The 13,366-nt window shown below is 37.7% G+C and overlaps 1 protein-coding gene across 5 annotated transcripts in view; it reads left to right on the top strand.

Annotated features, from left to right (window-relative positions):
• DCAF6 (DDB1 and CUL4 associated factor 6) overlaps positions 1-13,366 on the top strand; it is a 104,636-nt gene that overhangs the window by 7,263 nt on the left and 84,007 nt on the right. For all 5 annotated transcript variants that reach the window (XM_054693498.1, XM_054693497.1, XM_054693499.1 and 2 more), the window contains exon 2: positions 9,186-9,249. Coding sequence is in view for 3 of the 5 variants with exons in the window: in XM_054693499.1 (XP_054549474.1) it covers positions 9,186-9,249 (64 nt within the window). In the remaining 2 variants the exon portion in view is untranslated. The remainder of the gene's footprint in view (positions 1-9,185; positions 9,250-13,366) is intronic.

Raw genomic sequence — 13,366 nt, 5'->3', positions numbered from 1 at the left:
ATTTATGCATACAAGAGCTGGGGTACAGGCCAGAGAGGCAGTGGGTGAGAGGATCTACCAGAGTCAGAGTAGGGAGCAGAACAGGTAGAGCTACTGAAATATACTGCTGAGGGGAGCAGCAGGCAAGACAGGAGAGGTCTGCTGTGCCATATGGGTAGCTCCCTGGCCAGGGATCGAACTTGTGCTGCAGTGCTGCGGATAGCTCCATAGTGCTTCATCTTAACCCCTTGTGCCACCAGGGAGGCCCCATATTTAATGTTTTTTTTTTTTTTTTTTAAAGATTTATTTATTTATTTATACAAGCACTGGGTACAGTCAGAAGCGCAGGAGGGTGAGAGAATTCACCAGAGCCAGAGTGGGGAACAGACCAGGCAGACCGACGAAATACACTGCTGAGGGGAGCAGCGGGCGCAGCAGGAGAGGTCTGCACGCCTTGTGGGACCCTTGCCAGGTAGCCGGGGATCGAACCAGCGCTGCAGAGGCTGCAGGCAGCTTCGCAACCCAATGCTCAACCACTGCGCCACCGGGGAGACCCCATGTTTAATGTTTTTAATGCTATTTCAGATGGTGTTTTTAAATTCAATGTCTGGTTGTTAATTGTGGGTATGTATAAATATGGTTGCTTTTTATTATTATGTTTGTAATCTGTAGCATTTCATTAATTGTTAAGGCTTTTTTGGGGAAATTTTTGGGGTTTGTATAGATGATTGTTACTGCATACTAAGTCTGTTTTATTGTTTTTTCATCCATATTCTTGTTTTTTCCTTTTTCTTCCTTAATTATACTGGGCAGGACTTCAGTAGAATCTTGAGTAGAGGTAGAGAGAGTAGACAGACGTTCTTGCCTCCTCTGTGATCTTAGATGAGTCTTTTACTGATGTTGTTAGCTATATAGCTTTTTTGTAGATACCCTTTATCAGATTGAAGAAATTCTTCTCTGCTATTCTTACTTATGTTGTTGAGAGTATTTATCATGACTAGCTCTTGAATGTTGTCAAGATTTTTTCCTGCATCAGTGAAGTTGGTTTTATGATTTCTCTTTCATAGATTCTATAAATATGGGATATAACATATTGATTTTTATCTGAATGTTGAAACTAGCATTTACCTTCTGGGCTATATCCTACTTGCTTATGATAAATTATCCTTTATATATATTGCTGGCTTCACTTTGGTAAGAATTTTGTGTTTGTGTTCATTAAAAATTATTAGCCTGTGTTTTCTTGTATTTTTGCTTGGCTTTATCGTCAGATTACTGCTGTCCTCATAAATGAGTTTGATGAGTTCTCTTTTTCTGAAGCGATTGCATAAGATTCAAATTCCTTTTTTTTTTGTAGGAAGGTTTATTAATTTTTTTTGGTACTTTATTTTGATATATCTTAAGTTTCATGCACAGTTGCCAGAAATAATATGAGAGGTCCCATGTACCCTTGAACCAATTTCCCTAATGGCAACATCTGAAATATCCTAACCAGGAAGTTGACACACACAAGTCCATGAAAACTTATTCAGATCTCCCAAGTTTTGTACATATTCACTTGTGTGTGTTTGTGTATATATTTAGTTCTATGCTGCTTTAATGAGTTAATTTTAATAGATTATATTACTTTTAATTAAATAATGTGGTTACCACCATATTTAAGATACATTAATTAAATAATGTGGTTACCACCATATTTAAGATACAGTAATCTTTTGTGATACCCTTTTATAGTCATAGCTACATCTTTCCTACCTACTTTTTTTTTTTTTTTAAGAGGTATGTATTTTTATTTATTTATTATTTGTTTGTTTTTTGTTTTGTACATGCACTGGGTACAGTCAGAAGCACGGGTGGGCGAAATTTTCACCAGAGCCAGAGCGGGGAGCAGAGCAGGCAGAAGGCCGGAAGCACACTGCTGAGGGGAGCAGCAGGCGGCAGGAGAGGTCTGTGCGCCAAGGGGGACCCTCCCCCGGTTGGCCGGGGATCAGCCGGCGCAGGCTCTTTCCTACCTACTTTTAAACCTGACAGCTATCACTCTATTCTCCAGCTCTGTGACTGTGTCATATAATGAATGCTATATACTTGATACGTATGTAACCTTTTGAGATTGGTGTTTCCACTATCTGTCCAATTTGTGAGTACCAATAGTTAATTCCTTTTTATCGTTGGATATTATTATTTCATGACATCGATTCACCTGTTGGCAGTTTTTTATATTGTTTGCAGTTTCTGATTATTAAATATAACATTTATATGCAGAATTTTGTACGAACAGAAATTTTCATCTCTTTGGGATTAATATCTGAGAAATGCAGTTACTGGACTGTATGGTAAGCACATTACTTAATTTTGTAAGAAGCTGCCATACTCTTTCACTATTGTTAAAACATTTTACATTCCCATTGGTCATGTGTGAATAATGTTGTTTTTCTGCGTCATTACCAGTATTTGTTGTTACCACTGTTTTTTCTTTTAGCCATTCCGTTAAGTATATCATGATATCTCATACTTTAAGCTTATGTGTGCCTAATGACTAATGTTGAACATCTTTTATGTGCTTATTTACTGTGTGTATAGTTTCAGTGAAATGTTTCTTCATGTTTTTTGCTCATTTTCTGTTTGGATTATTAGGGTTTTTTTTTTTTTTGTATTGAGATTTGAGACTTATGTGGTTTAGGTACTGGTCCTTCCTTTGTCAGGTGTGTAGTTTGCAAATATTTTCACACATTTGGTAGCTTGCCTTTTCATTCTCTTCAAAGAATTTTTTGCAGAGTAAAGGTTTTAACTTTAATAAGGTCCAGTTTATCACTTCCTTTTATGGATTACGCTTTCCATATAAGGACAATTTGCATAACACTTAACCTATCCCTTGGTCCTGAAGATTGCCTCCTATGCTTTTTTCCTAAAGTTTTATGGTTTTACATTTTTTACATGTAAGTCCAGGATCCATTTTATGTTAATTTTCGTATGAAGTCTGAGGTTTAGCTTAAAGTTTATTTCTGTGCCTATTGTTATCCCTTGCTTTAGCACTACTTGTTGAAAAGTCTGTATTTTATCTGTTGCATTGCTTTTGTGCTTATGTTAAAAATGAGAGTCAGACATAATTGTGTGATGTGATTTCATATTCTTTATTCTCTTTCATTGCTCTGTGTGTCTATCCGTCTGTATCCCAGCTATAGTTTGTTTAGCTATATCATAAGTTTTAACATCAGATAGAGTGATTCTCCTCCCCTCTTTAATTCTTCATTGTCAAAATGTTTTCGCTCTGCTCGGACTTGTGCCTTTCCCTATAAAATTTAAAATGAGCTTGTTCATTTCTCCAGAATACCTTTGTGGGATTATGATAAGGATTACATTGGAATTACATGTGAATTTGGGGAGAACTAATATCTTTACAATATTGAATCTTCCAAACTATAAACACAGTTCTTTACTCTAGGTCTTTGGTTTTTTCCTTTACCTTTCTGTAATTATCAGCATCCTCAACATATTTTGTTATATTTGTCTAAATATTTGATATTCTTTGGAACACATATAAATGGCATTGTGTTTAAGCTCAATATTTATATGTTCATTGTTAGTATATAAAAATGTGATTTGTGTGTGTTGATTTTGTATCCTGCAATTTTGCCAAACTCACTAGTTCTAGGGTTTTGAAATATGTTCTTGGGGTTTTCTGCATGGAAATTCTATCATCTTCCAACAAACACTGTTTTATTTTCTTCCTTCCCAGTCTGTATGAATTTTTTTCTTGCATTATCACACTGGCTAGAAATTCCAGTACTATGTTTAATAATAGTGATGAGAGTGGATAGCCTTTTAAGTGGAAAATAGTCAGATATTCCCCATTAAATGTAATGTTAATAGTAGGTTTTAGAGTTGCTTTTAATCAGATTGGGAAATTTCTTCTATACCTAGTTTGATGAGTATATTTATCATGCATAGGTTCAAAGAAGTAGAAACCCTAGGAAATACACAGATATACATGCATGCAAAGATGTGCTACTGGTATTTGACCTATGTAATTGTGGGAACTAATTAAGTTGTCTTTGTAAGGTTCATGTGTTCATTTCTGACTCAGACTTGATGACAGACAATTGGAAAGAGAAGATGTTGTAGATGAACTCAGGAAGGACAGACTTGACCCATATAGACATAGGATCTATATCATTTCTCCAATGATACTGATGTTCTATAAGAGAAGCTGGCATGTTCTGTAGGAGAAATTTGCTATGGACCTCAATACACAATTGACCCAGTACTCCGTGAAGCAAAAGGTGTTTGTAGCAAGTGGAGCAGTGATAGGTCTAGTTGCTGCCCATTCCAACAGGATGAACCAGCAGATAAGCAGCAACATGTGTAAGCAACATGAGCATCTCTCCCAACCACGTGAGCATGACAATCAATATGGCTGTTGATTTACTTCTACCCACCAGTCTTGTACAAAAATGACAGGTGATTCATCCTAACAAAAAACATGCAGAAGAGGAATTTTGGGAAATGTAGTTCCATCTAACTGGCAGACGCATTTCAAAATCACCACACTTACTGTTGCTTTTTATGGTCAACCCCATGGTAGGGATGGGAGGTTTCCTTCCCCTACCCCTCATGGATAGGCAATTTTTGCTTCTGCCCCTTCTTTGGGTAGTTGTATTTGCCTGAAATGAGCATGAAGGCTTCCAGCCTTTCTCTGAGGTAGTGGACCTTTGCTGAGGCCCTGTTTAGCTACTGTTTCCGTGACTTCAAACTTTTGCCTCCCATGAGAGAAGGATCTGAAAAGTGAGTGGATTTTCATTTCTCTGTCCCATGGACATGAACTGCCTGAGATTTCTGCCCTGTTTTTAGTGTTTCTTATGAGTATTTGGTGAGAACTCATGAAAAACAGCTGGCAACTGAATGCAGCCTACTTTGCCTGTGTCTAGGATCCCAGATATCCTAAACTGTCTCTAACCCACATCTGGCATTTAAGTGTTTGCTGAATTTTCAGTTTTCTTCTTTCACTCTTTGATGGTGGCTCCCTCTTTGTCCTGTGCTCTGTTAAAGATGAAAATGTTCTGTGTTCTCTCTCTTCTTGGAGGGAGTTTTATCACCCTTTGGTCTTGGCTATCTGATAAGAAGCCATGGGAGCCAGAGAAGATTATTTCAAGGAGACGGCAGTCAGCTGTGATGGCTGCGATGTGAAGTCATGAAAAGTATCTTGAAAGAGACCTTTGGTTTAACTGATAACCCATGATTTCTGAGAATAAAACTAGTGGGAAGAAGGGACAAAAGGGACTATGCAGCTGAAAGAAAACCTGACAGTGAGCTGGAGTAGGTACCTTGTGCAGATGACTAGGAAGTTTGGCATTAAGGAGAAATAGCTCATAGGGACAGTAGGGCCAACTAGACTGAAAAATTTTGTTAATGTGCTTTTCTATCTCTGCTTCTCAGAATTGCTACCTTATTATTTTACCTTGACCAGATGAAGTTACCTCGACTCCATAAGTCATTTTTTTTTAAAGATTTATTTCTGGATTGATTGATACATACATACATACATACATACATACAAGCACTGGGTACCGTCAGAAGCGCAGGAGGGTGAGAGAATTCACCAGAGCCAGAGCAGGGAGCAGAGCAGGCAGAAGGACCGAAGTACACTGCTGAGGGGAGCAGCGGACGGCAGGAGAGGTCTGTGCACCATGTGGGACCCTCCTTCGGTGGCCCGGGAGCAGCCGGGGAACAAACCGGCACCGCAGAGGCCGCGGCAGCTTCGCAACCCAGCACTCAATCGCTGCACCACCAGGGAGGCCCTCCATAAGTCATTTTTAAAACCATTTTTCTCCTCTCAGACAATATAATTTAGAAAAGACTCACCTGTACACAGGGAGAGAAATAATCCTAAGTGTCTATAGTGTATAATTAATTTACTCCTGACAATAGACCTGTATGATTGATGGTATTCCCATCAAATGTAAAACTTTAGCAAATGTAAAATTAAGACTCTGAGGTTATTTTTTGGTAAATAAGTTACAAAAATGTGTAAGTTACATAGCCATTTAAAATGAATAGTAGGGTCCTCCCTGGTGGCACAGGGGTTAAGGACAGCACTATCAAGCTATTGCAGCCACTGCAGCATGAGTTTGATGCCCGGCCTTGCCAGGGAGCTACCCACATGGCGCAGCAGACCTCTCCTGTCTCTCCAGCTGCTCCCCTCAGCATTGTATTTCAGTAGACCTGCCTGTTCTGCTCCCCACTCTCTCTGGTGAATCCTCTCACCCCTCACACCTCTGGCTTACACCCCAGTTCCTATATGCATAAACAAATAAATCTTTAAAAAAATAAATGAATAGTAGCTCTATATTCTCATTCAAAGATATTCACCCCGTATACTGAGTGAAAACACATTATGAAACAGAGTAAAATTATTTCCCATTCATTTATTTACAGACTCAATTGAGTCTGTATATTGAGTGCCTACTTTGTACAAGGCATTGTTCTAGGTTCTGGGATACTTGTGTGAACCAAAGATTGTTACTCTTTTTATTAATATAGAATGAAGTGTCACAGTGGAGACAAATATAATAGGCAGCTTGTGCTGTGAGGGACTTGAATAAAAAGTCACAATGATAAGTAAATTAATTTATAACAAGTGTGTAAAATTAGGAGACAGTTCTCCATGGCTCTTGTATTTTCACATACCTTGTGAGCAGAGGTACTGGCTGCTTTGTTCTAGACCGTCTTACATACCTTGTGAGCAGAGGTACTGGCTGCTTTGTTCTAGACCGTCTTATCAAGGATGTTATATAGCGAACAGCTTTGGAAGATAAAAGTGTTTCCCACTGGAGCAGAAGGCAGATTAACTTATTGTCTAGTGTAGTAAAGATAATGCCTCTCTTGGGTCAAAGATCAGGCAGGTTTACTTGATAAAAGATTTGGGTTCCCTCAGCTCAGGGTTTCTCAGCTGTAATTCAAACCCAATTGCATGTACAGTATGCAGGTCACTCCACATTGCCCTATGGTAATTGGGGAACAAGGGAAATCATTGTGTTCCTGCTTATACTGCTAGAGTAGTAAAATACTTTGCCTCTGTTTTAGAAGTCTCGTGTCTCCTACCAGGCTCCATGAAAAGGTGGCAGGTAACTTCTTAGCTTGCAAGTAGATCAGAATTTTCAGTTTTAAATAACATGTATGTGTTTATTTTTACTTTATTTTGATGGGGCCTCAGTTTTTGTTTTTAATACACATTTCTTATTTTATGGAGGCTCTTGCTTACTAGTAGTGCACTTGATTGCTACAAGGATAGAAAATGTTAGAATTAGTTTGTTCTAGAAGCATATTTTATAGAATATTAGATAACAATCATTTTGATCTGCATAATTTTGGGCCAGATATCATTTTGATCTGCATAATTTTGGGCCAGCTATTTGTTTAAACTGTCAATGTCTTGATATACAGATTTCACAAATAACAGCTCTGTTTAGAAAAACTTTGTCTTCTATTCTTTCATGTTCCATTACCATTACTCTAGACAGAAATGGTTGGTGCCATGTTTTCAAACACAGATATAAAATCTTTTGGAAAAAAATGTTCTTAGTATTTCTTTGTAGCATTCTAATAAATTTTAAATGCAATCATTTTGTTAATTTGGGTACTCTATTTATTAACTCTTAATTTATAATTCATTAGGATTACTAAGTCTGCTATTGCCAAAAGGAAAAGATTTTAAAGAACAGTTTTGTGTTTGCTACCTTTAGCATTCTTTCAAGACTGAAAATCAGTTTTTTTTTTTTTTTTTTAAAGATTTATTTATTTATACATGCACTGGGTACAGTCAGAAGCGTGGGAGGGTGAGAGAATTCACCAGAGCCAGAGCGGGTTGCAGAGCAGGCAGAAGGACCGAAGTACACTGCTGAGGGGAGCAGCGGGCGGCAGGAGAGGTCTGCGCGCCATGTGGGACCCTCCTCCGGTGGCCGGGAGCAGCCGGGGATAGAACCGGTGCTGCAGAGGCTGCGGGCAGCTTCGCAACCCAGCGCTCAACCACTGTGCCACCGGGGAGGCCCTGAAAATCAGTTTTAAATGGTTAATTATATTAAGCATAACCTAATCCATGAAATGCTTTACTGAATTTCTGTAGGTTTTTAAATTCTAATAAATTTAAGAACCACAGCACTCCCCCACATAGGAAAAAACATTTTTTAACCCATATGTTCACCATTACCTAACTATCTTACCAGTTATGAGGAAGAAGAAAAATAGAACAATTTGGCTTCAAGAACTTGAACTTACATTGACTGGCAAGAAAACACAACAGAGACCTGCCCCTTGTGACAGTATACGGAGAACATAGTCAAATTTAATTTGGAAATCTCCTCAGCCTGATTACTTAGCTAATTATTGCTCTTTGTCATATATTCAACTTCCTTTCATTGCAGCTTTTGAATAAATCTGAAGCTTTTTGGTCCATCTTTTCTAAAGATGACTCATTTCTTAAAGGAAACATTTCTCTTTTCAAAGTAGGAACTTACCTATTTTTGTGGTATTCTAACTTTTCTGCTGTGATGGACTTTTAAGCTGATTTTATATTTTTGCTGCCACATTTATTGTAAAATTGACTAAAATATTTTAACATTTCTGTAATTGAATTGTGTTTAAAAATAGGTGGCATTTTACATAAAACAATTTTCCACCCTATTTAAAATTGAAAACTCTGTCCCTCTCTTCCAGTCCTCTCTTACTGCCATCCTCTGCTTTATTTTCCCATGTAGCACCTTTCCCAAATGACGTATGGTTTGTTGCATTTCAATAATACTGCTAGAGTACAGTGATTTCTTTTCTATTTTGTTTTACTACTGTATTCTTAGTTCCAAGAACACCACCTCGAACTGAGTGGGTACAACAGTATTAGTTAAGTGGGTGGGTGGGTAAATGGATGGATGGATGGATGAATGAAGGGAACATCTGGGAGTTTACCGTGATCCAGATGCTATGCTAAGTCCTTTCTATCCTTAAATCACTTAATCCTTAAAATAACCACATGAAGCACATAGGTATTCTAATGAGGGCTAAAGAGTAGGTTAATTGGTCCAGCATAACTCATTTTATACAGAATTGAATTAAGACTTTAATGTCCCTCATGCCATATCCTAGGCTTTTAACTTCCATATTCCACTTTTCCCAGCAGTAATTTGTATGATTTACTTTATCTCTTTCTTTTTAAACAGGAAGAAGAGAGTTCATCCAAAGATTAAAACTTGAAGCAACCTTGAATGTGCATGATGGCTGTGTAAGTAATAGTTCATTCTTTTTTTTTTTTTTTTTTTTTTAGAGGCATGCTTTATTTATTTGTTTGCTGGTTTGTTGTTTGTTTTGTTTATACATGCACTGGGTACAGTCAGAAGCACGGAGGGTGAGAGAATTCACCAGAGCCAGAGCGGGGAGCAGAGCAGGCAGAAGGACCGAAGTACACTGCTGAGGGGAGCAGCGGGCGGCAGGAGAGGTCTGCGCGCCATGTGGGACCCTCCTCCGGTGGCCGGGGAGCAGCCGGGATCGAACCGGCGCCGCAGAGGCCGCGGGCAGCTTCACAACCTAGCGCTCAACCGCTGCGCCACCGGGAGGCCCATAGTTCATTCTTAACTATGAAGGACTTTTATGTATTCTACTGAACTGCTTTTGTGAGGACCATTAGTTACCTTCATGTCTCCAAATCTAGTGGTCACTACTCAGAAACTTTAGACATTGGTTGAACACATGTTCTTTCTCAAAAGATTTTTTTCTCTTGATTTCTGCCAATACCATTGTCTCTTGTTTTCTCCCCATCTCATTAACTCACTGTCTTCTCTTCATCCTTGTAGCTGACTCCTCCATTTCATGACCACCAAATATTGGGTATGCCAAGACTGTGTCCTGGCTGCTCTCACCCTCTTTTCTCTTCAGCTCTAAGTTGTAGTATCCAATCCTATGGTTGAAACAAAGCAAAGCAAAACAAAGACAAAAATGAAAAACTTTCACCTCTCCACTTCCCCAAAATTTCTCATTTGTATATCTAATTCTCTACTTCCATTACCAGTTGCATGTGGAATAAGCACTCCAAATTTAACAGAGCTCTTTTTATTTTTAATTTTTATTATGAAAATTTCAAATATACTTTCATATATCACACCTGGATTTAACAATTATCAAGATTTGGGCACATTTTCTATTTCCTCTTTTTCTTCCTTGCTGAAGTAACAATATTTTAAGGCAAATCCCAGATAGCCTTCATTTCACACCTCTGTGTAAGCCTTAATGGACATTTTCTGTGCAACCAAAATCTAATTATATAATTTAGCAAGACTGACAGTGTATTTTTTGGTATCTAATACACAGCTGATAATCAGATTTCTCTCATTCTTTAAAAATGTCTCTTTACGGTTGTTCAAAAGAGGATCCAAGCAAGTCCATATCTTGGTTGCTGTGCTTCTTAAATGTTTATTAATCTAGAGCAGTGTTCCCTTTTTGTTCCTGCCATTGACTTGTTAAAGAAATCAAGTCAGTTTTTCTGTAGAATATTCCACAGTGTAGATAATTGGCTTGTTTTCTGTAATGTCATTTAATGTATGTGTATACTTTGTATGTCCTATAAGTTGAAATTACTTTGAGAGCTTGATTAGATTCACATTCAGCTTTTGAGGCAGGAATATTACAGGTGATATGGTGTGCTTTATATGTATCACATGAGGAGGCACATGTTTGTTTGTCCTCCTTTTAGTGATGGTCATCTGTTCCTAAGACTCAGGTGGCTAAAACAATACTTGATTTTTCTCCCTTAATGAGCTATTATCTTTAGATAATGTCAAGTTTTTTAAGCTGTAGACTTCTGTATATTATCATTTTTTTTAATGTATTTTTTTTTTTTAAAGATTTATTTATTTATACAAGCACTGGTATAGTCAGAAGCGCGGGAGGGTGAGAGAATTCACCAGAGCCAGGGCGGGGAGCAGAACAGGCAGAAGGACTGAGGTACACTGCTGAGGGGAGCAGCAGGCAGCAGGAGAGGTCTGCGCGCCATGTGGGACCCTCCTCCGGTGGCTGGGTAGCAGCCGGGGATGGAACCGGCGCTGCAGAGGCTGCGGGCAGCTTCGCAAGCCGCTGTGTGCCACCCGGGAGGCCCTGAATCTTTTCATTTTTAAATATACTTTCAAATTTTACTGAATGCATTCTTAAATATTTTTCTAAGGTAAGTGAAAGTAATGTTTCTTGCAACGTTTTAGTATCTTATTCTATTGCGTAAATTTGAGTGTATCATATATTATATTCATATGCTTTCATGTTATCTATTTGTAGTGTTATCATTTACAATCTCTTATGATATTTGTATTACATATTATTATTTAATATTATTTTTGTTCAATGTACTTATTTTTTTATTTATTTTGTTTGACTGTATATTTTTTTTATTGTTGTATATTAAGGATATTGGTCCAAAGATTTATTTTCTTGTACCAATGAGTTGGAAAGTATTTTGTCTTGTTTAATTTTCTGAAAGACTTGGTAGAGAATTCTCTCTCTTTTTTTAATGTTTGGCAGAATTGCCAGTGAAGCCATCCATAACTGGAGTTTTCTGTGTGGAAAATTCTAGTTATAATTCTTTAATAAAAATAGACTTATGTCTTTTTTTTTTTGGTTTATTTATTTATTTATTTATTTATTTATTATTTGTTGTTTTGTTTATACATGCACTGGGTACAGTCAGAAGTGCGGAGGGTGAGAGAATTCACCAGAGCCAGAGCGGGGAGCAGAGCAGGCAGAAGGACCGAAGTACACTGCTGAGGAGAGCAGCGGGCGGCAGAGAGGTTGCGCGCCATGCGGGACCTCCTCCGGTGGCCGGGGAGCAGCCGGGGATCGAACCGGCACTGCAGAGGCTGCGGGCAGCTTCGCACCCAGCGCTCAACCCGCTGAGCCACCGGGGAGGCCCTATTAAGTGAATTTTAATATGTGTGTTTCAAGGATTTTGTCTGTTTCATGCAAGTTATTAGATTGGCATAAAGTTGTGTCTAATATACCCTTTCATATTTAAATATTTGTAGAAATGTAGTTAGTGATGTCACTTCTTATAGTCCTGATATTTGTAATATGTTGTCCAGCCCACTTTTTTTCTTGATTAGTCTAGGTAGAGGTCTGTCAACCCTATGTGTCCTCTCAAAAAACCAGTTTCCGGATTCAGTAATTTTCTCTGTTTTTCTGTTCTCTTGTTTATTGATTTCTGTTCGATAGCCATTATTTCTAATTTTTTTCTGACTTTGGGTTCATTTGCTGTTCTCTATAATTTTGGGGGGGAAGCTGAGGTCATTGATATGAGGCCCTTGTCTTTCCTAATATGCTTTTTCTAGGGTATTTTAGTGCTATAAATTTTCTTCTAACTTCTGCATTAGCTGTAACTTGTACATTGAGATACTATCCTTTTGTTTTCATCCAGTTCAAAATACTTTCTAGCTTATTTTGTAATTTCTTATTTGGCTATCTGTTACAGTTTTTAAACTTTTTTGTGTTAATGATTTCTAATTTAATTCCATTTTGGCCAGAGAACGTAGATTGCTTGATTTGAAGTCTTCTAAATATATTGAGATTTGTCTTATGGCTCATAAATAAGTATTATCTACATTAGTAAATAAAAGAATGTGTTTTGATGTTTTTTAGTTGCTTCAGATGTGTTAGGAAATCATACTACTCCCATCTTGCCTGAAAGTGGAAGTCTAGTTATATTTTTGGTTAATTTAGAGATAGTTCACGTACCATATAATTCACCTGATTTTAGTGTACAATTTATTTTTGTTATATTCAGAAAGTGTACAGTGTCACTACTGTCTGATTTCTGTATATGTTTAACATCCAAAAAAGAAAATCCATCCCAGTTATCAGTCACTTCCATTCCCCCTCCACCTAACTGTTGGCAGTCACTAATCTGCTTTCTGTCTCTATAGATATGTCTGTTCTAAACTTTTCATATAAATGGAGCCATATAATATGTGGCCTTTTAGACTGGCTTCCTTTGACAGCATAGTGTTTTCAAGGTTCTTCCATGATGTGGTGGTGTTTCATTTTATGACTGAATAATATTTCCTTGTACAGATACTTGGTTATAAACAGTCACATTTTGTTTATAGATATTTGAGTTGTTTCCCCTGTTGGCTATTTATGAGTAATGCAGCTATGGCCTGTTTGTGCATAAATTTTTTGTGTGACATAGGATTTCATTTCTCTTGTGTATGCTTGTGGAATTGCTGGTAGTAGGGTAACTCTTACTCAGTTTTTAAGGCTAAACTGTTTTCCAAAGAGCTGCCTATTTTGCATTCTTACCAGTAATGTATAGATTTTCAAATTTCTTGATGTCTTCACCAACTTTTGTTATTTTCTGAGATTATGG

This window comes from Talpa occidentalis, unplaced genomic scaffold (assembly GCF_014898055.3).
Source record: "Talpa occidentalis isolate TD23 unplaced genomic scaffold, MPIMG_talOcc4v2.1 talOcc4.12, whole genome shotgun sequence".
Classification (NCBI taxonomy): Eukaryota; Metazoa; Chordata; class Mammalia; order Eulipotyphla; family Talpidae; genus Talpa; species Talpa occidentalis.
The sequence above is the reverse complement of the archived record's forward strand: the minus strand, read 5'-3'. Positions and strand labels throughout refer to the sequence as shown.